The 24,791-nt window shown below is 56.1% G+C and overlaps 1 protein-coding gene across 1 annotated transcript; it reads left to right on the forward strand.

The window, feature by feature from the left end:
* Positions 1-545: 545 nt before the first annotated feature.
* On the forward strand, positions 546-24,659 carry ERBB2 (erb-b2 receptor tyrosine kinase 2). The gene is made up of 27 exons (XM_032871512.1): positions 546-844; positions 7,215-7,366; positions 8,223-8,436; positions 9,219-9,353; positions 9,641-9,709; positions 9,888-10,003; positions 10,149-10,290; positions 11,699-11,818; positions 12,133-12,259; positions 13,869-13,942; positions 14,031-14,121; positions 14,309-14,508; positions 14,892-15,024; positions 15,113-15,203; positions 15,866-16,026; positions 18,194-18,241; positions 19,975-20,113; positions 20,197-20,319; positions 20,603-20,701; positions 20,983-21,168; positions 21,305-21,460; positions 21,575-21,650; positions 21,973-22,119; positions 22,515-22,612; positions 22,816-23,004; positions 23,279-23,531; positions 23,670-24,659. The coding sequence occupies exons 1-27, from the start codon at positions 772-774 to the stop codon at positions 24,038-24,040; spliced, it is 3,783 nt and encodes a 1,260-aa protein (XP_032727403.1). The 5' UTR covers positions 546-771; the 3' UTR covers positions 24,041-24,659.
* The last annotated feature ends 132 nt before the right edge of the window (positions 24,660-24,791 follow it).

Here is a 24,791-nt window from a genome sequence, read left to right on the forward strand (position 1 = left end):
AAACCAACAGAGGAATGTTCTTCGAAAGATTAAGTTGGATGCGCCTCAATTTGACTCTCCTCCAAACTTGTAGACCCCGTATTAAAAACTGTGCTTTTCAGCCTGGAAGAGATGCCCAAAAGATTCGAGAAGGTATGCCAGGGAGTCCCGGAGGCCACGAGTTAAGCACAACCCACCCATCCCCTTTACTATTAATTTGATTTGAGGATGTGGTGGGAGAACCATTATTGGATATATTTTTTTTAAATAGGCACAGGATGGAGTAGGATGCGAACTTGCCGGGAACGTCTGCAGTGAAACCTGCGACTTCAAGGAACGTTAAGGATGGCAGGCTGAAGCATTTGCCCTGGACTCCCCCCACCCGGGGGGGTGTGTCGGGGGGGGTGGGGCGATCGCCGTCCCCTGCTTTAGGGTTCTCCATGGGAACGCGCGAGAAGTGCGCAGCCGACCCCGGCGTCCGGGCGCCGGGAGGGGCGCACCCCAGGCCTGCGCGCCGAGGGAGAAAGTGAAGCTGGGAGTTGCCACTCCCAGGGACTCGCTGGAATGCGGTGGCGGGGGTGGGGGGGCGAGCCGGGAGCGCACTCGCTCCCAATCACGGGAGGCGGAGGAGGTGGAGGAGGAGGGCTGCCTTGAGGAAGTACAAGAATGAAGTTGTGGAGCTGAGAGTGCCCTGCGTCGAGCCCCGGGAGCCGAGCAGAGACCCCAGGCAGCCGCCCGGCCCTTCGCCGCCCGGTCCAGCCGAGCCATGGGGCCGGAGCCGCAGTGAGCACCATGGAGCTGGCGGCCTGGTGCCGCTGGGGGCTCCTGCTCGCCCTCCTGCCCTCCGGAGTCGTGGGCACCCAAGGTGGGTCTGGTGAGGGGAGGGCGCGCAGCGGAGACGCGACCCTGCAGCCCGGGGCTCCACGCCGAAGTCTCCGGGCAGGCGGGGGGCAGAGGGGGGCCACGCGAGCTCGCCGATCGGCGGTTTCGGAAGGTCCCGGCGCGGCGGGCAGCCGGCGGGGGCGGGGAGGGGGGCCCCCGGGAAGGTGGGGCAGGGGGCGAGGACGCCCGAGGGACGTCCCGGTCCAGAGACTGGCGCTTTCCAGCCTCCGCCAAGGCTCTGGGAACTTGTCAGAAAAGTTCTTTGAAATTGTTCAGAAAGTTTGCCCTCAAAGGGTTGTACTGCATGGGGCATGTGTGTGTGTGTTTTTCCCCTTTCTGGAGCCCCTTCAAACTTTCTCAAAGCCTTTCCAGTTGGCAGCCTCCGCCTCCAGACTGGACTGGGCTGGATTCCTCGGGGGTCCCTGCGGCTGCCCCTCCCCCTGCCCCCTCCCCGCCCCCGCCCCCTGCCCGCAGCGCGTAGGGTTTAGTTGCTCCAGCTTCAGGCAGGATCGGGGTGTGGAGGGGGGTGGTGGTGGTGGGGAAAACAACCTGTCCGGCCGGAGCCGGGCCGGAGAGGGTGGCGGGTCCGACTGCAGGCTTGCCTCACGCTGGAGTCTGAGGTGGGGGGAGGGGGAGACGTTTGTTTGGAGCGAGTTTCTTTAGGGCCAGCTCGGGGACTGTGCGCTTTGTGACTTTTGGAGAGCGTGGACCGCGGACGGGTGGTGGTGGGTTTCCTGGTCTGGGGCACAAGAGTGCCAGAGTTCCAAGCGAGGGATTCCTGGGCAGTTGTGGGGGGTGGGGTGGAGAAGGAAAGTTGAAGAAATCCAGCCAGACGGGGGTGAGCCCGGTTCTGGGTCGTCCTTCATGCTGCGTGTGGGGAAGGGCAGTGGTGGGGGCTGTGTGGGTTTTGCCCCACTTTGTCCGTCTAGATGCACTGACAGGTAAAGCTGAGGTGGGCTGGAAAGACACCTTATGCCAGGCGTGGTGCATGGCGGTTGGCGTGCATTCCTTCCTTTAAATCCTCAGACCGACCCTACAAGAGGAGACCTGCTGGTATTCCGGTTTCCAGGTGAAAACCCGGGCTTAAAGAGGTTAAATAGCATCAAGGAAGTGGTGGGTCCAAGACTGGATCCTGGACAGTGTGACCCGTAAGCACGAATTGGAAGTCCCTGTATCGGTCAGCCTTGAACAATGGTGGAGACTGCTCCCTGCATCCCTGGGTTGCAGCAGGCGAGACAAAATAAGAGTGTTCTGGGAGTAGCGGGTGGTCTCCATTGGTCAGGGAGTCTGGAGAAGGGGTGGGTGTCATCTTGTCTGTGTGTTGCCCCCGGGGCGCTGAGCACTGCTGTGTTATCTGAGGGGTTTTGTCCCAGGGTGTTCCTGGGTTATGTGGCCTGTGTGTTTGTGTGTCTGGGCTTTTGTGTTGCCAAACAGTAGTCTCCCTGCTGGCTTGGGGACTTAGCTGAACTCTGCCCTCACAGTGCTGGGCCAGATCTGCTGTAAACAAGGGGAGGTGGCCCCACACCTTCTCTCTCAGGAAGGAGGCTCCGCTTTCCTGGGAGCCCGTCCTTCTCCCTGTTTCCCAGGCGGGTGTCTTCAGCCCTGACCTTCTGCTGGGATGGGTGAGGCTGGGCTGCGTGGTCAGACCGAGCTGCTGCCTCCCTCCCCTGGGCCTGTGCGTTGAGCACGTGGGGGTGGCCTGGGTTGCTGCCGATCTGAGGGCTCGGTTCTCCCACGGACAACTGGGGCCTCCTCAGGTCGATCTCACCCCTCCATCTGCGCTGCTGGGTGCAAAGACAGATGTTGGGCGTGTCGGGCAGAAAATGGTGGCGGCAGCAGCACTGTGCCCAGCTGCCTCCAGTGTCCCTGTTGTGTGGCAGGGCTGAGGGCTAGGGCAGGAGTTTGAAGGAAAGGAGATGGAGAGGACCGGAGGGTCAGGATTTTGCCAGGGTCCATTCCTAAATTACTTATTTATTTCTGAGAAAGGGGGGGGAGGGAGGGGCAGAGGGAGAGAGAGAGAGAGACTCTCAAGCAGACGCCCCGCTGAGTGCCACACCCCCCCGCCCCCCCACGTGAGGGGGCACTTGACTGACTGAGCCATTCAGGTGCCTGTAGGATCCATTCTTAGAGGTCAAAGTTTTGTCAAGTGTAGTAAACACATACTTCTTATCTTGCAGAGCTCGTATTTTTAATTCCCAAACGATTCTTCCAACAACTTCCTTTTTACTATACTTGGGGGAAAGTAACTACATTTTAAGGTACTCAAGGAGAAAAAAAAAAAAAACAATGAAAAGCTAGAATGAAATGGAAAAAGGGAAAATACAGGGCAACCAAATACAAAGGCACCTTTTATTTTCTCTTGGTTTGGAATTACCCATACTCCTGCTATATGAACTTCTCTTGCCTTAAATTAAAAAAAAAAAAAAGAAAAAGTGCAGTGCGCTACCTGTGTGCCAGGTTCTTTTCCACGGGTGGTTTCATTTCATCTCTGCAACAATCCCATGAAGTGGGTGCACACGGTTCAAAAAAAGTGAAGTGACTTATCCATGGCTTCTGAGAGACCCAAACATGTCTAGACCCAATAATAATGTCTAATGAGGAAGCATTAAGAGTTGGGTGAAGTTTTATCCTATTCCACAGGAATGGGGTGAGTAAAGCCTCAGGGGCCGTCCGGTAGCCAGACTGGGGTAGAGGTGCTACTCTGTAATTCTGGCGAAGACGTCCTTTATCTAGGCTATAGAAAGGGGAGTTAGCTGGGCCCCACCGAGGTCCTCTCCCTCCCTGTCCTGCCCATGCCTGCCTTCCTCTCGCGCCCCCCAGGCATGGCGAGGGGCTGAGAGCAGGGACAGGGCAAAAGCCAGGGGGGCCTGCAGGGTTATGGGACAGCTGGAGTGGAAGCATGAGGAGCCAGTAGGGGGTTGGGGGGGGGGCTGGAGGAAGGCCCAGGTAGTTGTGCGTACCCCTGAGTGCTGAAATGGTCTGGAAAGAGATCCCCACCACCACACTGTCTCTGCCCGTGGGAAGACCTCCATCTCCTGCTGGGGCCACCTTTCTTCCCCACCCCTGGGCACGAGGGGTGTGTGCTCTCCAGGAGTGGGAGAATTATGATAGCCAATGTTTGTGTTGTTTACACAGTTCTGTTTACAAAGCCTTGTTGTGTTTACAGACTGCTTTTTGATTCATTATCTCATTTAACTCTCATTTAACTTCTCTGCAGAGAGTAAGAGTTGTTATTGTTTTATTATCCCATCCTTACAGCCAAGTTCAGGTCACTAAATATTCATTGAGAGTGCCTGCAAAGTCACAGGCACTGCTGAGCCTAGAGATGAACCTGATGTGGACTCTGCCCCAGAGGTCTAGGGACTTGCTCAGGGTCACACACGAGCAGCCCAGCTAGAGTTCTGGTTTAATGACCCTGAGCCCAGGCCCTAGTCTGATACCAGCTTTGATACACCAGGTGTATGTGGTGGGTGAGTTCTGGGCATCTGTAGAATGGGCTTTTACCCTTTGGGTCTGGGGGAGGTGAGCTTTGGGTGTGCAGGTAGTGTCATGGAAACCAAAGGAAGTATCTCTTGCTGGTGAGCAAGAGAAGCATCTGGGGCTGAAGTGTGGTGGGGAGGAAAGAACCCTCTTGAGAGCATCCCCACAGTGCAGACCGAACCTTGACACTGAGGTCCAGCCAGAGGGGATATGAAGGACCCTGAACGGCCTTTGAGCAGAGGGCTGGACACTACTGCTTCAACTGATCCTTTTGGTTTGGAAGTTCTTGATTGGATTCCTTCCTTCCTTCCTTCCATCCACCCATCCATCCATCCGTCGTCCATCCAGCAAACTCTTACCTGGTGTTGGGCTGGACCTGCCTTATTGTGCTGCACCAGAGAGCTGGAGATCGGGGCTCCTGAAGGTCAGGTGTCCTGGAGACACAGAGCCCCTCTGTAGAACAGGACTTCCCACCGCCTCCTCCAGAAAGTCAGTGAAGGCTGGGTGGATATGGGGACTGGTGAGGACTGGAGAGGAGGAGATTGGTGAGGAGAAGGGGAGTGGGGGTGGGAGGGGCTGAGCTTCCTGGTGAAGGGGAAGGAGTCAGAGAGGTAGGGGAGGTGACAAGAGGCCCTTCTTGGCTTCATGTCAGCTTGGTGGGGGAATTTGCCCACCAGCCTCCAGCTCCCTGGGAGAGAGTAGGTCTCCGTACCAATTTTACCACCTGTTGCAAATACTTAAAGAATCTTAGACTCAAATCAGCCACAAACAAACTCACTAGCGGGGCGGGGCTACCACTCTTTGGTACTCAGTTCAGCCCAGCCCCCCTTTCCTGCCCAGAGCCTATCGTGTTTATCAGTGGCATCAACTGAATTGGTGTATCTTTCCCTTTGCATCGGGCATTGGGGGGGAATTTGTCCGTGTCCAGTGAAGAATGTAGGATCTAAAGTCAGACTCAAGTTCAAATCCTGCCTTTGTTGCTTATAAGCTTGATGATCTCAGGAGAATTAGCCCTGTCTGCCTCAGCTTTCTTCGGGAGATAGAGTTTGTAGTCCCAGCCTCTGGAGGTCGTTATGAAACTCCTCCCAGAGGGCCTGCCCGCATACAGTAGGTGCTCAGTTAATGTCCCTGTCCTGGGTGTTCCCATTGTTGATGTTTTCCTATTGCCTGGTTGCCACAGCTGGTGTCCCTTAGAGGTGGCAGAGGGCCTCAGGGGGTGGAGACAGCCTCTGCCCCAGCTCTGTTTGTCCCTGTCCCGGGCTTGGGCCAGAGCTTTGGGGTCTGGGCCTAAAGACAGCTGTGCCTACAGAGCAGCTGAGGCTGCTGAGGCCGCGGGAGGTCCTCGAAGCGGGCGTTATTTTGGGCCTGTTCTGCCATCCCCAGCTCCTGTTTCTCTTGGGAGTCTGGAGGGAGGGACCCTTGAGTTCTATTTCTGGGCCCTCCCCTTCCTCCTTCTTCTGCTTCCTTCCCTCTCTGTCCCAGGGGTGGGAGAAGAGATCACACTGGCTTTTACTGGTAGACTGTCGGCTCATGGCCCACAGGCCCAGGCGGGAACCCCAGGGGCTTGCCCCACCAGCCTCTTCCCAGCTTTTGGGAGGCAGAGGGATCTTTTGTTACACCCAGGTCCCCAGGACTGGACTTCAGGCTCCACGTTGCTGGGAGAGCAGGAGCCCTGCTGTCAGACCTTGGAGTCCGCCACCACTGTCCCCTGTAGGCTGGGAGAGGTGGGGTGGCGGCCCACAGGAATTGAGGCGGCTCAGGCACCTGTGGGCTGTGTCTCTGGGGGTGCCCTCCGCCCACCTCGCCCCCAACCCCGGCACACCCTCCTGGGCAAGACGAGCTAGGTGATTCATCTTCTCACCAGAGCAGAAAAACGAGTTCAACTGGGCACTTTACTCTCCCCCCTGCTGGCAGGCACGTAGCCAGCGGTTGTCCACAGTAGCCCCTCACCAGGGGTGGCTTTCCTTCTAGATTCCTGGGCTTCGTAGGCCCTTCCGGGCTCAGGGACACCCTGTGGGGGGCCCAGGGGGGCTGGGGAGGCAGTTCGGCTCGATGCCCCTTGACTGGTGCTGGCACCGGGCAGGTAGGCAGGGCTGACGTAGTGCCCTTGCGGCAGGCGTTTCGTGGCATAGACTCTGCCAGCTGGTTCTGGAGCCTTGCCCTGAGGAGGTGGCAAGGGTGAAGTGCCAGCACGGGAGCCGTCAGAGGAGGCATCGTCCAGGCCCAAGGTCTGTGGCCTGGGTCCGGATGCCCATTGTTGGGGGTCTGATACTCCTTTTTTTGGCTGGGGGAATTCCAGAGGTCCCTGCAGTGACCAGGCCCCTAGGGGTCCCCATGCCCCAGCTGTGACTCTACCCGACTTCCTGGGTGGCATTGTGGGGGTGGATATCCCTTGCCAAGAGGTTGGCATGTGGGTGGTATTGGAATGGGGTGCGGAAAGTGCCCTGAGTTTGTTTGCTTGGGAGAGGGGCAGGGGGTACCCAGAAGATGCATGATTCATCATGGCCTCTCCAGGGGGATTTTTACCCCTTGGCCATGGGTCGGGCCTTTGGGACAAAGGGAGGCTTTCTTTGCCAGCCAACACCCTGGATCAGGCAGGCAGGCTCCCCAGGCCTGGCACAGTGGAGGCCCCCTCTGGATGGGACACGTTAGAAGGGGTCTCTCCTTGGATTTCCCTCCTCTTCCCAAAATTGCAAACCTTCTTTTGCAGTTGTGCCTCCTGCAGGTGCAAGGGACATGGGGAAGAGGGGTCCTTTGCTTGTACTTTCTCACCGTCTGAGATGGCACGACTCGGGGGGGTGGGTGTGGAGGAGGGGCCAGGCTGCAGAAGCCCCCGGGCAGCGCCTTCTGACCCGTGCCCTCCCTCCTGCCAGTGTGCACCGGCACAGACATGAAGCTGCGGCTCCCAGCCAGTCCTGAGACCCACCTGGATATGCTCCGCCACCTCTACCAGGCCTGTCAAGTGGTGCAGGGTAACCTGGAGCTCACCTATCTGCCTGCCAATGCCAGCCTGTCCTTCCTGCAGGTGAGGCCCCTGGGTGACCCAGCCAGGCCCTGCTTCCAGCTGAGCGGAGCCCTATGCCAATAAGTGGCTGGAAGAAGAGGGTGCCGTCTGTTTCCGCTCTCGTTGCGGTTCCTTAACTGGGAAGTCCTTTCTGATGTCTGCCCCCTGTCTCTTCTGCTGCAAGACTGGTTGATTCCCTCTCTATGACATGGCAGGCCACAGACATCTTGGGGTGGAATGGACTCGCTTCTGTGCTAAATTTTTTTGCTCTCTTGCCAGCATGATCCCTTCCCCCTGTCCCCCTGCCCCAGCCACTGTCCCTGCCCTGCCTAGAGTGGCAAGCAGGCAGCTGGGAGATGTGGGTTCTAGGTCTCTGTTCAGCTACTGACAAGCTATGCAAGTGTGGTCTTGGTCCTTGGCTTTGGAAGCAGTAAGAGGCGTAGACTCCCCTCTGGGAAACTATCAAATGGGAAATGTGTGTGAAAGCGTCACGAACAGGGGAGAGAGCGGGAACCAGCCTGCTGGGTTGTGGCCACTGTGACCTGGATTGGGGCCATGTGCGTGATGCGGGATCAAATCACAGACATCCTCTCACGCAGGTCTTTTCCTTTCATGGCCGAGGAAGCTGAGATACAGAGCAGGTGGGACACTTGCTCTCAGTTCAAAAGTGCTCCACCCACCGTCTTGACCCTACGAGAATCTGACTTGGGGAGGTGGAGAGGGGCCTTGGTCTTTATGCCTGAGAGAACTGGACTTCTCAGTGGAGGGGGGCTTGGCCCCAGATCCCAAGCCCTTGGTAACTCTGAGGGGCTCTTGGGGGCTGATAGTGTTCCAGGGCCCAGGCCTGCCTCAGCCCCGTGACCCTCTTCCCTCCTAGGATATCCAGGAGGTGCAGGGCTACGTGCTCATCGCTCACAGCCAAGTGAGACAGGTCCCGCTGCAGAGGCTCCGAATCGTGCGGGGCACCCAGCTCTTTGAGGACCACTATGCCCTGGCCGTGCTGGACAATGGAGATCCGCCCGAGGGGGGCCCCTCTGTGGCAGGGGCTGCCCCAGAAGGGCTGCGGGAGCTGCAGCTTCGAAGCCTCACAGGTGGTCATCACTGTCACCAACACCTTCTCCTTGATGTTGGGAGCTGGCGGGGGCTACTGCTAGCCATGGGAGGCTGTGGGTGAATTAGAACTCGAATCCCTTCAGGATGGATGCAGGTAGTGCTAAGGAAGGTGCCTTGGTGAAGATCAGGAAAAGGTTTCCCTTCTTCCGGGAAGTCACGGCCTGTATGAGCCTGCACAGTTTGGTAATGAGGATACAGGCTGGGGTTTCTCTACTTCTTATCCAAGTACTCACGTGCAGTGAACAACCTGTGTAACTGTATGTGGCAGCCTTGGAGCTGACAGTATCCCAGACTCTGTGGCTGGTTATTTTGCACACAGGATCCCATCTTGGTGCTATCTTGTAAGGAAGCATCAATATTAGGCTCTTTTTACAGATGAGAAAACAGAAAGGTTTATAGTGGATGGGTGACTTGCTCAAGGTTACATAGCTAGTTAGTGATGTGGCTGGTTTTTAGGCTCCAGAGTCTCTCCTAACCATGATCCAGTGTGCCCAGGGGGTAGAGGTGGGAGGATAGGAGAGAGTGACGTGGACATCTGGACCAGGTCATGGACAGCCCACCCCTCCCTGGATCTCAGGTTGTTCATGTGTATGCGGAGCAGGGGTGGGGGTGGGGCTGGTAGAGCTAGAAGATGCTGGTATCTTTTCTGTGGGGCGGGTTTAAGAGGCCTGCTCCCCTCTAAAGAAGCCAGGAGGGCCCCACGGGAAGGCAGAAGGTGGCCAGCAGGAAAGGAAGGTGCTCATTATCGCTCACCCTGCAGAGATCCTGAAAGGCGGGGTCTTGATTCAGCGGAACCCACAGCTCTGCCACCAGGACACGATCCTGTGGAAGGACATCTTCCACAAGAACAACCAGCTGGCCCTCACGCTGATAGACACCAACCGCTCTCGGGCCTGTAAGCCATGCTCCTCCCTCCCTGCCACTTCCGCTCTTTCTCGGGCAGCCTGGAGACCCCAGACTCCTGGCTTGTACCCACCATCCAAGCCCTGCGCTAACACTGCCCATTTCCTCGTTCTGCCCCATTCCCTTCCTACCGTCTCTCCGTGTCTCTTCATCTCTGTGGCAACTCTGTCCTGCCTCCCTCTGCTTTTAGAGTGCGCCTTGGGTCCTTGGTTCCTGCCGAGTCTTTCCCTTGTTGTGTATTTTATCTTCTGATCTCTGTCTCTCTGTTTCTCTCCCTAGGCCAACCGTGTTCTCCAGCTTGTAAAGACCCCCACTGCTGGGGAGCAAGTTCCGGGGACTGTCAGAGCTGTGAGTCTTAGGCCCAGAATCTGGGGGGCAGGGGGCTGAGTGGAGGAAAGGGGACATGGGGCGGGGCGGGGGCTACCAGGCCTCAGTGTCTTCCCTGGAATGGGAGGTCGTGATGCTGGGGAGGGTTTGGTGCCCGGCGGGGAACTGCCCAGGCCTCATCCTGCCCCTTGTCTGACAGTGACGCGAACCGTCTGTGCTGGCGGCTGTGCCCGCTGCAAGGGCCCGAAACCCACGGACTGCTGCCACGAGCAGTGTGCGGCTGGCTGCACGGGCCCCAAGCACTCGGACTGCCTGGTACGTGCCCATGGGGGCCCAGGGTGGGCGCAAGGCAAGGGGCGCCCCACCGGCTGCGGCCTTGTTGCCCCTTGAACACCAGGGAAGAGCAGCCCAGTGACCACCAGCTGCCTGTCCCTCTTGTCCACCCTCCCCACCCCCCCAGGCCTGCCTTCACTTCAACCACAGTGGCATCTGTGAGCTGCACTGTCCAGCCCTGGTCACCTACAACACAGACACCTTCGAATCCATGCCCAACCCCGAGGGCCGGTACACCTTCGGAGCCAGCTGTGTGACTGCCTGTCCCTGTGAGTGCCAGGGAGAAATGTCATTTCGTAATTTTGCTTGGAGGGGGGCTGGTTTGCTGGTTTACGGAAGTGGGAGCTCAGGTGCAACCAAGAGCCCAGGCTGAGGAGCCGGGACGCCTGGGTTTGAAACCTAGCTCTCCCATATTCTAGTCATGTGACCTGCCCGCTGTACCTTTGTGTTCTCATCTGTGAAATGGGAATGATAGCCCCACCGTTGTAAGGTGGTTATAACGTTTGAATGAGTTCTTATATTTTTATTATTTTTTAAAAAGATTTTATTTTTATTAATTTATTTGACAGCAAGAGAGATCACGAGTAGGCAGAGAGGCAGGAAGAGGGGGAGGGGGAAGCAGGCTCCCTGCTGAGCAGAGAGCCTGATGTGGGGCCTGATCCCAGGACCCTGAGATCACGACCCGAGCCGAAGGCAGAGGCCCAACCCACTGAGCCACCCAGGCTCCCAGTTCTTATATATATATATATATTTTTTTTTTAAAGATTATTTATTTACTTATTTATTTGACACAGAGAGATTACAAGTAGGCAGAGAGGCAGGCAGAGAGAGGAAGGGAAGCAGGCTCCCTGCTGAGCAGAGAGCCTGATGTGGGCCTTGATCCCAGTACCCTGGGATCATGACCTGAGCTGAAGGCAGAGGCTTTAATCCACTGAGCCACCCAGGCACCCCAGTTCTTATATTTTTAAAAGATTCATTTATTTATTTTTAGAGAGAGAGATTGCAGGGGGAGGGGCAGAGGGAGAGAATCTCAAGCAGATTCCTTATTGAGTGCAGAGCCTAATGAGGGCTGATCTCAGGACCCAGAGATCATGACCTGAGCAGAAATGAAGAGTTGGACGCTTAACCTACTGAGCCACCTGGCGCCCCTGAATAAGTTAATATTTGTAAAGCTCTTATAACAGGGCCTGGCACATACTAAGCACTCCTAACTGCTGATTTTTATTCAGTAGTCTAGATTGGTCCGAGTTTCTTTTAACAGCTTCCCTATTTATTGATGTGCATTCAGGGACTGACCTTGGACGTAGGGCCCTCTTTCTTCCCATCGTGGGCGACAGGAGTGGGCTCTTGGGTCCTGGCTGTGCCCTCCCCCTGGTAGGTCAGAGTGAATGCAGAGCCGGACTGTGCTCAAGTCCTGGCTTCTCCACTTAATATAGCACGAAGACCTTGAGTAATTTACATAAAACTGCTTTGGTTCCCTCTTGGCAAAAGGGGAGTCTACTTAAGTGCCCATCACATAGGGTTGCTGTGAGGCATAAATGAAGGTCAAGTGCACAGACACATAGTAAGGGCATTTCAGCATTGGTCGATCCTGTGTACTCTGTGGGCACGGGGACATTGCTCATGGTGCGGCATGAAGGGCCAGGGCACCCGGACCCACGGTCTCCCTCTCCTCAGACAATTACCTGTCAACGGATGTGGGATCCTGCACCCTGGTCTGTCCCCTGAACAACCAAGAGGTGACAGCTGAGGACGGAACGCAGCGGTGTGAGAAATGCAGCAAGCCCTGTGCCCGAGGTGACCGCTGGCCACACCCTGAGCCAGGCTGCCCTTCCTGTCCCTCTGCACACCCAGCTCGGTGTTGCCCGCCATCCCGATGCTCTTTAGACCCTCCTGGGACCCAGTCCTTTCCTTCCACTGCCTCTGTCCTGGCCCTCCGTGCATCAGCCCCACACGTTCCCCTATATCTCCTGTCAATGTGTGAGGGGGTATGTGGTCCCAGGGCCAGGGGGTGGGGTGCAGACTGTGGGCGGGGCCCCGCAGGTGGAGGCCCTGATGCTCCGTGTGGGGGCCAGGATGGCCCCCCCCCTCACCCCTGCCCCTCCTCACAGTGTGCTATGGCCTGGGCATGGAGCACCTGCGGGAGGTGAGGGCAGTCACCAGCGCCAACATCCAAGAGTTTGCCGGCTGCAAGAAGATCTTTGGGAGCCTGGCGTTTCTGCCAGAAAGCTTTGAGGGGTAAGGATCTGCGAAGTGCAGGGCAGGCCCAGTGGTCTGAGGACGGTCACCAAATCCTGAGCCCCCAGAAGTGGCAGCCTCTCTGGGAGATGCTGCGAGACAGAGGTGGGAGGCCAGAGGGTGCAGGGACTGGGTGGTGGTGGTGGGGGGGGAGGCTTGTTCTCATCAGTGACGTGTTGTCCGCAAACATGCACTTGTATGGCCGTCCAGCCATTCAAAGTAAAATTCTCCTTGAGTTTGTAGTGGCTTTATTCATACAGCCCCCAGCTGGGAATAATGCAAATGGCTCTCAGAAGGTGAAGGAGTTAATAGATGGTGGTATATCTAAACACTGGAATTCTCAGTGATAAAAAGAGACAAAAGTACATACTGGTAGATTCGACAGCATGGACAGACCTCAGGACCCTTATGTCTCGCAAAATAAGCCAGACAAGAGAGAGGCCCCATGGCACGATTCCCTTCACGTGAGGCTCTAGAATACTCAGAACCGCCCTGTGATAATAGAAATCAGAACAGTGGTCGTCCCCAGGGTTGAGGGGTTGCTGGAAAAGGGACAGGAGAGAAATTTCTGGGGTGATGGCAGCATTCCGTGTATCAGTTGGGGTCGTGGAAACATGAGTGAGTGTACTTGTTGGAACTTCTCCAAGCGAACATTAAAATTGTGCATTTTATTGCATATGAATGAGACTTCCTTAAGAGTATGTGTTAAAAAAAGAGGAAAAAAAATTCCCTTTAACCCTTCCTGCAGCTCTATTCCCTGTTCCAGAGGAAACCACTGCTGACAGCTTGCGTGGGTTCTCCTAGACCAGTTCTCCATCTGTGGACACACGCAGAGAAACATAGTTGTAGTAATTTTGTTGAGGAGGTTGACTTAAAGTGGGAGCTCACTGTGGGCCTTGTCTGCCTCTTGCTCTGGAGAGTTGACCGTGGCCCTTCGTGTCGGGCTGCCTCATGCTTTCAACACCTGGGGACCAGGCGCAGGCGAGAGCCGGGGCTGAGGAGCCAGGTGGCCTGGGTTTGGAACCTGGCTCTCCCATGGTCTGGTCATATCACTCGTCTGTTGTACCTTCATGTTCTCATCTGTAAAATGGGGGCAAGGATACCCCACCCTCACAAGGTGGTTATAACGTGTGAATGAGTTAGTAATATTCACGTGCTGTTAGGACGGTACCTGACAGATACTAAGTGCCTTTTTTTTTTTTTTTTAAGTGCTCTTAAATGTTAGTTTTCGTCTCTAGTCAGGGTGGATGGGGTTTATATTTAACAGCTCCCCTATTTCCTGATGGGTATTTAGGTCGTTTTCAGTTTTGGCTCTTACAAACAGTTCTGTGCTGTACGTGTCTCTGGAACAGGAGCCAATGTCTGTCTAGGCCACATTCCTAGAAGTAGGATTTCTAGATCAAAGCATATAAATACTGTTTTGACAGACCCTGCCAAACTAGGGCCCGGGCTTTGAAACTTGGGATGAAAACAGCCGGGCTTGATGGGCAGAGGGCTTAAGTGAAGTCATTAATGGAGGGGGGTAGGGGAGGGGGGGCTGGGCCAACTCCGGGGGTCATGCCCACCCGCTTCCTGGCTGTGCTGATTCCTCTCCTAATCCTCCTTCTAGAGACCCAGCCTCCAACACTGCCCCCCTCCAGCCTGAGCAGCTCAGAGTGTTTGAGGCTCTGGAGGAGATCACAGGTGGGCTTTGCCTCTCAGCATGCTGCTCGGATGGGGTTGGGGGTCCTCCTCCTGTCCCCACACCCCTAGCCTCCCCCTGTGCCTGCAGGTTACCTGTACATCTCAGCATGGCCAGACAGCCTGCCTGACCTCAGTGTCTTCCAGAACCTGCGAGTCATCCGGGGACGAGTTCTGCATGAGTGAGCACCGGGGAAGCAGGGCCCCGAGGAGAGGCTGTGGGTGTGGTGGGCACTCCCGTTCCCCGGGGGACTCCAGCAGTAAAGCTTCCACGGAAGTTTGCTGAGTGTGCTGGGGACGGGAGGGAGGTGAGGGCAGCCCTTACCGACAAGGGAGGGTCGGTGGTACAGCCAAACCGTCCTCCCACAGCGGCGCCTACTCACTGACCCTGCAAGGGCTGGGCATCAGCTCGCTGGGGCTGCGCTCGCTGCGGGAACTGGGCAGCGGGCTGGCCCTCATCCACCGCAACGCCCACCTGTGCTTCATACACACGGTGCCCTGGGATCAGCTCTTCCGGAACCCACACCAGGCCCTGCTCCACAGCGCCAACCGGCCAGAGGCCGAGTGTGGTAAGACAGGGAGCCTGGCACCGCGCGCTCCCCGTCTACCAGCACCTAGGGGTGCCCCAGCGGGTGGAGGGGAGCCTAGCAGCAGCAATCTCGGGCTCGTGCAGATTGCCTGTCCCTGCCGCACCATTCCTGACCGTCTCTGGCTGGCTTGACCCCTGGGCATGGCTTCTGGCTGGGTCCTGCCACACCGCCTTGGTGTCCCTGCCTTTCCTCTCTGGTCCTGGAAACTCCGCTCTTTGTGTCCCCTCACCCTCCCCTGCATTGCCCAGCACTTGTACCCATCACTCCGGGTCACGGCCACCACCCCCAACCTCCTCCCCTGGGTCACTTGGACCTGGAACCTCCCTTGAGCGTCCCCTCTGACCCCTTCCTCCTCACTGCAGTGGGCGAGGGCCTGGCCTGCTACCCGCTGTGCGCCCATGGGCACTGCTGGGGTCCGGGGCCCACCCAGTGCGTCAACTGCAGCCAGTTCCTTCGGGGCCAGGAGTGCGTGGAGGAATGCCGAGTACTGCAGGGGTATGCGGGGCGGGGCAGGGGGGCGGCCAGGGAGAGGGCACAGGGGCTCCTTCCAGACACCCCCCTCATCAGCCACCCCCTCTGTCAGGCTACCCCGGGAGTATGTGAAGGACAGGTACTGTCTCCCGTGCCACTCCGAGTGTCGGCCGCAGAACGGCTCAGTGACCTGCTTTGGGTCGGTGAGTTGCCAGTGGGCTTGAGCTAGAGGGGGAGGGAAGCGAAGATAGGAGGGAAACAAGGCCAAGTCTGCTCAACTGTCCCAGGAGAGGGCTCGGAATTCAGACCTGGATGAGGGGAGGGTGGAGGACGCTGGGGACACTGGGGACTGCAGGAGTTGTGTGGCAGACCCCGTGACCCTTCGGACCTCGTAGGGGGCCCAGGGAGGCCCATGTGCTTGGCTGTGGTTGTGCCATGGCAGTCAGACCTATGTGCTTAGGCATGAGACTATCTGGATTTGAATCCAGGCCCTGCTTCCAGCCTTGGTTTTTTCATTTGTAAAATGAGTATCACTTGAGGAGCTACCTCCCTGGAAAGTAGTAAGCATGAATTTAAAATAGGGCTTGGTGCCCTGCTCAAGCACTAGAAGGATTTGCTACATATTAGTTACTGTTACTTGCTGTTTTATCTTAGTAATAGGCTCTCCTATGGGGCTGAAGCCTGGGACCTGGGGCGGGTGACCCAGCAGGTCTGCAGCAGGTCTGGGCTGTCCCAGGAGCGCGGCGGGGGGTGGGGGGGAGCACATGCTGTTGAGTGGGAAGCGTGAAGGGGACACATGGGCCAGGTCCTGCTGCCCTGGGAGGTGTTGGTGCCAGCCCCCTACAAATCCTTTCTCCCCTCCCAGGAAGCTGACCAGTGTGTGGCCTGCGCCCACTACAAGGACACTCCCTTCTGCGTGGCTCGCTGCCCCAGTGGCGTGAAACCCGACCTCTCCTTCATGCCAATTTGGAAGTTCGCCGATGAGGAGGGCACGTGCCAGCCGTGCCCCATCAACTGCACCCACTCGTGAGTCTGAGGCCCTTTCTGCAGGAAGGAGCACTTTATCCCAGGAGACTTTCTGGGGCTCTTATTGTAAAAGGGGAATAACTCTGCCTTTGCTTATCCTGAGACTCTTAGTTTGTTTTGTTCTTTTCTAATCCCCAAAGTAACACTTATAAAAAAAGGTATTTTTTAAAGATTTTATTTACTCATTTGAGAGAGAGAGACAGAGAGGAGAGTACTAGCAGGTGGGAGAGGCAGAGGGAGAAGGAGATTCCCTGCTGATCTAGGAATGCGATGTGGGGCTCGATCCCAGGACCCTGGGATCGTGACCTGAGCTGAAGGCAGATGTTTAACTGACTGAGCCACCCGGGGGCCTCTGTTAAAAATTTTTTAATGAGGCATGCCTGGGTGGCTCAGTGGGTTAAAGCCTCTGCCTTCGGCTCAGGTCATGATCCAGGAGTCCTAGGATCAAGCCCCGCATCAGGCTCTCTGCTCAGCGGGAGCCTGCTTCCCTTCCTCTCTCTCTGCCTGCCTCTCTGCCTACTTGTGATCTCTGTCTGTCAAATAAATGAATAAAATCTTTAAAAAAATTTTTTTTTAATGAAAGCATGAAATATAAGTGAATGTTGGCAGTTGTATCCCCACTGTTAATAATTTGTAATATTTTTTCTCCAGTTTTTACCTGTGCACATGCTAACATAATTATTATTATACCATGTTAAATGAGTTTGAATATATATAATTACTCTTAGTTGTTTTTATCTATTCACATTCTAACATGTTATTATAATAGATAAACTGTTAATATACATTATTATTCTCTTACTGTTTTTATCTGTGCACGTTCTAACATACTATTTTTTACTAAAATGGGATCATAGACCATACATATTGTTTGCAAATTGCTTTCTTTTCTTTTTTTTTTTTTTTTTAAGATTTTTATTTATTTTATTTTTGAGAGAGCACATGAAAAAGGACAGAGGGAGAGGGAGAGGGAGAAGCAGGCTCCCTGTCCAGCAGAGAGCCCGATGCGGGGCTTGATCCCAGGACCCTGGGATCATGATGTGAGCCAAAGGCAGATGCTTAACTGATTGAGCCACCCAGGCGCCCCTGCTTTTTTTTTCATTTAACAGAATCTTGCAGTGTTTTTCCATGTCCTAACATGGTGATTTACCCTATTCTATTTTTTTTTTCATTTAGTTCTTTAGTTACACGTGAGACCCATGAATACATCCTTACATTGAACATGTTCAGCAATATAAAAGTACAAATACTGCAAAGCAAACGTGCCATTTTGTTCCACTCCCCCGGGAAGAACCATCAGATTCACTCCAGTTTGTCATCCTTCCAGGCTTTTCCCTACACATTCACGTAAACATATATTACATTTATAGTAGTTGAGTCCTGTAAGAGTGCTGTTTTTGTAGGTCAGAAATGGTCAAGGAACCGCAGTTTCATATAGTTCCTCCGCTACACCGTCAGGTTTGTGTGCACACATCTGTTAATGCAAACGGGGTCATGCTCTGTACACTGTTCTGTACTTTGCTTCCCTCCTGCCCCCGCCCCCCAGTTTATGTATCTTGGGGTCCTTTCGTGTGAATGCACACAGGTCTACCCCCCATTTTTTTTTAACTACTACATCTGCAGCACAGATGTAGTAGTATTTATTGTTTTTTTTTTTTCTTTTTCTTGCTCGCTCTTTTCTTTTTCTTTCTATTGTAGTTTATTACACTTGAGCTCCGTGTACCGGTGAGCATCTTGCACGTGCCCCCTGGTGTACAGGTGTGGGCATATTTAGGGTCTATCCCGAGAAGTGGAACCACTGGGTCACAAACAGGATTTCCTAGGTGTCGCCAAACCGTCCCCTGCAGAAGTTGGGCCAGTTTACTCCCCTGGCAATCTTTTGCAGAAGAAGTGGTCGTACTTTTGGACTTGATGCTCCTTTGGGTGCCCCTCAATTCCTACCCTCCCAATTCCAGGGAGGTGGAGGGCACCAGGAAATTCGAGTTCAAGGCCGGAGAAGGAATCTCCTTGTGGGGTGGTAGGAACAGCACTGGTGACCTTGAGTCCAGTTTTTGCCTTTGTCAAATGGGTTAATTGCCCAGCCACTGCCATCCCAGGATGGTTGTGAGGCTGGAGTGAGCCCAGGAGGTGGTGTCCAGCCTGGCTGATGGGACTGTCTCTCCTGCAGCTGTGCAGATCTGGACGAGAGGGGCTGCCCCGCCGAGCAGAGAGCCAGGTCAGCCCAGTCCCCGGGACACGCCCTATGCTGCCCCTCAACCCCCTACCAGTCTGTGGGTGGTTGCTGCTGTGGTGGGGCGGGGGGGGTCTCCTGACTTGACACCTGTCCCTTCCTAGCCTAGTCTCCCACTGTTGATTCTCCTTTCAGTTTGTTTCAACGAGTGGATAGAGGACCTCCTTAGGATACCTAGGGGGCGGGGAACAGGAAAAGATGGCGAAGACCCCGCCACTATCTCCTTACCCTTGAGTAGCTAGATGTCTCGTAAGGGACACAGGCAGCATTCAACCCCCTGGGATAAAAGGTAGATTGAGAAGAGAGTGTAGCTGCCCCAGAGTGGATGATGAAGTCTTAACCGGGCGGTGGGAGGCTTCAAGGAGGAGGTGGCATTCGAGCCAGGCCTTGAAGCAGGGGCAGGTAGGTCACTTGCATTAGGCAGAAGGCAATCAGGTGTCACGGTGGGGGAGGGGCCAGGAACATCTAGGATGTGTTCAGTTCGAAGGTTCTGGTGTGGTGGGCCACTGAGTGAGCACAGAGAAGGGAGGAAGGGATGAAGTTGAGTCGGGTTAGGGCATAGACCCTCCATCACTACTGGGCCACAGGGTTGGACTTGATTTCTGGGCAGTGGGGAGCTTTGGGAAAGACTCTTTTTTTGCGGGGGGGGCGGAAAGCTTTGGGAAAGACTCTGGGGACAAAAACAGATCGGAGTGTGTCCTCAGCAATTGTTTGTCCATGAAATAAGCGTTGACGAGAGGTCTGTGGTGTGCCAGGCTTTGGCCAAGCAAGGGAGGGGGGCATGCATGGCGATGGTGGGGGTCAACCCCCAGGAGCTTCATCTGTCCCAGGATGAGCTGAGGCTGGAACGATGACCCTATGGAGAAATGGTGGTCCAGGCAGAAGTAATGGAATGCACCAAGGCTGGGGGGTGTGGAAAATCATGACCTATGGGTGAAAAATTTGGCTCAAACACCAGAATCACTGGGTGTGCATTCCTGGGCCTCGCCCCATACCACAGTCAGAGTTGCCGGGAGTGGGGCTCCAGACTTGGGCACATTAACCAGCTCCCTGGTGATTTTTGTCAGGAAGTTTCAGAGTCCTAGGCTAGAGCCATGGGCAGGCACATAGTTTGGAGATGGGGGTAAAGAGGGCTAGAAGTGTCCACCACTCCAAGGCAGTTGGACCCAAGGGAGAAAGAGAGGATGGAGTCCATGGGTCATCCTTCCAACTACCCCCCCCTTTTTTATTTTTATTTTTTATCTATTTTTTAAAGGTTTTTATTTGACAGATCACAAGTAGGCAGAGAGGCAGGCAGACAGAGAGAGAGAGGGAAGCAGGCTCCTGCTGAGCAGAGAGCCTGATGCAGGGCTTGATCCCAGGACCCTGAGATCATGACCTGAGCCGAAGGCAGAGGCTTAACCCACTGAGCCACCCAGGGCCCCCCCGCCCCCTCCCCAGCCTTTTAAAAAGATTTTCATTTATTTGAGAGAGAGAATGAGCAGGAGAGAGGTAGAGGAACAAATTGATTCCTGACACTGAGCTTGGAGCCTGGTAGGGGGCTTGGTCCCAGGACCCTGAGACCATGACCTGAGCCTCCCTGGTGCCCCCCGACTTACTTACTAAACACTAGTGACCTGCATCTCCTTCACCCCTCCTTGAAGAATGCCCCTCCATCATCCCTGCATGGCCCAGCCTGTTCCTCACTCCCTAACACTATCCTTGGCGTCCGCCCTCAGCCCTGTGACGTCCATTATTGCCGCTGTGGTGGGCATTCTGCTGGCCGTGCTTGTGGGGCTGGTCCTCGGCATCCTAATCAAGCGAAGGCGGCAGAAGATCCGCAAGTACACGATGCGGAGGCTGCTGCAGGAAACCGAGGTGAGGCTGTCTGAGGGCCTCCCTGTTGGCTTGGGGTCTGCGGTCCAGCCTCTGTCACTGACGCGCCACCCCCCTCACCCCAGCTGGTGGAGCCGCTGACGCCTAGCGGAGCCATGCCCAACCAGGCTCAGATGCGGATCCTGAAAGAGACAGAACTGAGGAAGGTGAAAGTGCTTGGATCCGGAGCCTTTGGCACCGTCTACAAGGTCAGGGGTGGAGCCAAAGTTCTGAGGGGGCGGTCCCAGAGGTGGGTGGTCCCAGCGGCTGTGTGTGGGGGTGTGGCCAGGAGAGCGGAGAGCAGGGTGGTGGAGGGGTGCTGTTTGGTAGGAGGCTGGAACAAGGGGAAAGGGAGTGGAGGGCGGGATTTAAATAGTGGGGTTGGCTCCAGGGTGGAGAGGGCATTGGGAGCACAAGTACAGACCTTCTGGATGACTGCAGGTTGGATCTGGTGTGCCCTCTTTCTTCTCACATCCTCCTCTCTCTGCGCAGGGCATCTGGATCCCTGATGGGGAAAATGTGAAGATCCCAGTGGCCATTAAAGTGTTGAGGGAAAACACATCTCCCAAAGCCAACAAAGAAATCTTGGACGTAAGCCCCTCCACCCTCTCCAGCCGGGAGTACATGAGGGAACCCCAGGCTGCAGGTCTGGGCTCTGGTCTCTCTCTCTTCACTGGGGTTTGGGGAAACATGTTGTGGTCATCCAAACCTCGACTCTTAACCTCCTGCCTATGGGCCACGGTTCTGGTTTGTGACAGATGGGGCTGGATTGACTGAGGGTCCCCAGTGATGCCTCGGCCCTCAAGAGGGGTGTGTGGTTGTTGGGGGGCTGTGGTCTCCCACCCCCTCTCAGTGTGTATCTTTGCCACCAGGAAGCATATGTGATGGCTGGCGTGGGCTCCCCATATGTGTCCCGCCTTTTGGGCATCTGCCTGACATCCACGGTGCAGCTGGTGACACAGCTTATGCCCTATGGCTGCCTCCTAGACCACGTCCGAGAGCACCGTGGGCGCCTGGGCTCCCAGGACCTGCTGAACTGGTGTGTGCAGATCGCTAAGGTACGCACTTAGAGGGCCTGGACTCTGCGGGTGTCTTTGAGGGCAAGCCTCTCTCTCCATACAGGGCCAGGATGGGGAGGTTTCTTCGGAGAATACAAAGCCAAAGTGGGGTCCACAGCGATGCCTCTGATCACAGGGGATGAGCTACTTGGAGGACGTTCGGCTGGTGCACAGGGACCTGGCTGCCCGGAACGTGCTGGTCAAGAGTCCCAACCATGTCAAGATAACAGACTTTGGGCTGGCTCGGTTGCTGGACATTGACGAGACCGAGTACCACGCGGATGGGGGCAAGGTTAGAGGAGGGAGCAGAGTGAGGCAAGGTGGGGTGGGGTCTGGCCCCAGGGAAAACTCTAAGAATAGCCATGTCCCCACCACACCTAGTTTGAGAACTTCTTTGCTCTCCCAGGTGCCCATCAAGTGGATGGCGCTGGAGTCCATTCTCCGCCGGCGGTTCACCCACCAGAGTGACGTGTGGAGCTATGGTGTGTGGCCGGGAGGGTTGGGAGGAGAGGTGGGCAAGGATCCGTGGCCCAGGGGTGGAGGGCACGGAGGGAGGAAGAGAGAAGCAATGGGAGAATGAATGGAGACATCTTAGCATGAATGTGGGTGGGAAGAAGGGGGCTGCCAGGGTCTATGCACTTTGATGAGACTAGGGAAAGGCTTGGTGGCTTCTGCCCCTTGGCAGTACCCCCCTCCCTTCTTTCCCCCATGGTGCCAGGCTCTTGGGTAAAGCCTCTGGGGCTTATGCACTAAAAGGCCCTCCTGCCCCCCCCACCGCTAACCCTACCTCCATCTCTGCCCCAGGTGTGACTGTGTGGGAATTGATGACTTTTGGGGCCAAACCTTACGATGGGATCCCAGCCCGGGAGATCCCTGACCTGCTGGAAAAGGGGGAACGGCTGCCCCAGCCCCCCATCTGCACCATTGACGTCTACATGATCATGGTCAAATGTGCGTGGCTGAGCTGTGCCAGCTGCCTGGAGGAGGGATGAGAGGTCCTGGGTGGAGGGGCCTCCAAGGGGGATGGGAGGGGACCAAGTGCAGGGTCCCTAGTATGGTTAAAGGAGCCCTTGGAAGGGTCCCACTTCTCTTTTACAGTACCAGGCCAGAGGAGCTCTAGAAGACCAGCTAGTTAGAGACTTACATGCAACATAGAAAGGGGAAACTAGTAGAGATTCTCAGAGGATCTAGTTCAGGACCTGAGTCTGAGACCTCTTCTCTACCACCCGAGGGCTCAGGCTCTAAGAGGGGGGGTGTCTAGATCAGACTGGAGAGGGAGGGAGTGGGGCTGGGCCGCACACAGGCTGCAGCCAGAACTGAGATGCCGAGCTCCGTGCTGCTCCCAGGTTGGATGATAGACTCTGAATGTCGACCACGGTTCCGGGAGTTGGTGGCCGAATTCTCCCGCATGGCCAGGGACCCCCAGCGCTTCGTGGTCATCCAGGTACTGGGCCTTTCCCCTCAGTCCCTGCCTGTGAGTAAAGAGCATTCACCCACAGAGGGTGGGAAGGGAGAGGATTCCAGTCCCAGGCCTCCGAGCCCAGCTCTTGCTGGGGGATCTGTCAGACCTTGTCCTCCCTGAGCCTTCCCGGGGAGGCTGTGCGTGGGGCCGGGGAGAGGCCACCACGCTGTCTCCCTCCTCCCCAGAATGAAGACTTGGGCCCCGCCAGCCCACTGGACAGCACCTTCTACCGCTCGCTGCTGGAAGATGATGACATGGGGGACCTGGTGGATGCTGAGGAGTACCTGGTGCCCCAGCAGGGGTTCTTCTGCCCCGACCCTGCCCCAGGTGCTGGGGGCCTGGCCCACCGCAGGCACCGCAGCTCGTCCACGAGGGTCAGTGCGCTCGGTCACACCGTGGTGGGTGGGTGTACTTACCTCCCCCACGAACTAGGGTCCCTTTCTCCTATGTCACCCCTCATCACCTCTCATGGAGACCCCACCATTCCTGAGGACTCCTACTGCCTTCCAGCCCTTGACCTCTTTCTCTCCACGGTGACTGTTTCAAACCCCAGTGGTGACCTGTTTATCTCCCATGACCTTGTCACTTCCCTTGGAGTCTCCATCCCAGATCCATGAATAACCCCATCACAACCCCTCTCGTCTCCAGAGTGGCGGTGGTGAGCTGACAATGGGACTGGAGCCCTCCGAGGAGGAGCCCCCCAAGTCTCCACGGGCACCCTCAGAGGGGGCTGGCTCTGACGTGTTTGATGGCGACTTGGGAATGGGGGCAGCCAAGGGGCTGCAGAGCCTTCCCCCACAGGACCCCAGCCCTCTACAGCGGTACAGCGAGGACCCTACTGCACCCCTGGCCCCAGAGACTGATGGCTATGTTGCCCCCCTGACCTGCAGCCCCCAGCCTGGTATGGAATCCAGGCCCAACCTGAGAGATTGGGAGGGAAGTGCGGGAGGAAGTTGGGACTGTGGGGGGCAGTGGTAGCAACAGGGACTCATGGGTTCCTTCCCCTAACAAGCCTCCCCTCCTCGCCTTGCCCTTTCAGAATACGTGAACCAGCCGGAGGTTTGGCCGCAGCCTCCCTCGCCCCTAGAAGGCCCTCTGCCTCCTTCTCGACCTGCCGGTGCCACTCTGGAAAGGCCCAAGACTCTGTCCCCCAAGACTCTCTCCCCTGGCAAGAATGGGGTTGTCAAAGACGTTTTTGCCTTTGGGAGTGCTGTGGAGAACCCTGAGTACTTGGTACCCCGGGGCAGGGCTGCCCCTCAGCCCCACCCTCCTCCAGCCTTCAGTCCAGCCTTTGACAACCTCTATTACTGGGACCAGGACCCATCAGAGCGGGGCTCTCCACCCAGCACCTTTGAAGGGACCCCTACAGCAGAGAACCCTGAGTACCTGGGCCTGGATGTGCCAGTGTGAGCCAGAAGTCCCAAGTCTGCCGAGGCCCTGCGGAACCCTCAGGGAGTGGGGAAGGCCTTACTTCTGGCCCAAGTTGGGGTGAGGCAGGAAATGGGCCCTTGGCCCTGGATCCAGGGCATCCTGCTGCACTGGGAATCAACCTTCCTCCTCCAAATCCCAGAGAGGGGCTCAGCCTGGTTGGTCGAGGGGACAGCACTGGGGAGTCTTGAGCGACGTTGGAGCCCTGCCCAGCCAATTCTTCGGTCCCATGGATGCCACAGCCAGTCTCCTCACTTGAGGGAGCAGCTCACTTATTCCAGATCTTTGACATTGAAGGACATGGGGAAGCTGGGCCTTGAAGGGGAGGAGGCTCTAAGGAAGAGTCTTAAGCAAGAGCTGCCCATTCAGAGACTGTCCCTGAGACCTAGCTCTGCGCCCTGGAAGACGGGAGCAGCAAAGGCGCCAGATCAGTCCTTGTACAGAGTGCTTTTCTTGTTTTGTTTTGACTTTTTTTTTTTAAGATGAAATAAGGACTCCGGGAGAGCGGGTGTTGTGGAGAGGGGTGGGACCCTGGGGTGGGGGTAAGAGTGTCCTTTCTCCACACCCACTTTCTCCATTTGCAAATATATTTTGGAAAACAGCTGGGCATCAGCCTATGTCTGGGGTGGCTCTGTGCCAACCCCTACCCCCAACCTAACTTACACTCAAGTCATCTTTTCTGGAGGGAGTGGCTAGGAATCCAGAAAGCTTGAATGAGGAGCCTATCCTCCTG

This window comes from Lontra canadensis, unplaced genomic scaffold, assembly GCF_010015895.1.
Source record: "Lontra canadensis isolate GAN:19392208 unplaced genomic scaffold, GSC_riverotter_1.0 scaffold43, whole genome shotgun sequence".
Classification (NCBI taxonomy): domain Eukaryota; kingdom Metazoa; phylum Chordata; class Mammalia; order Carnivora; family Mustelidae; genus Lontra; species Lontra canadensis.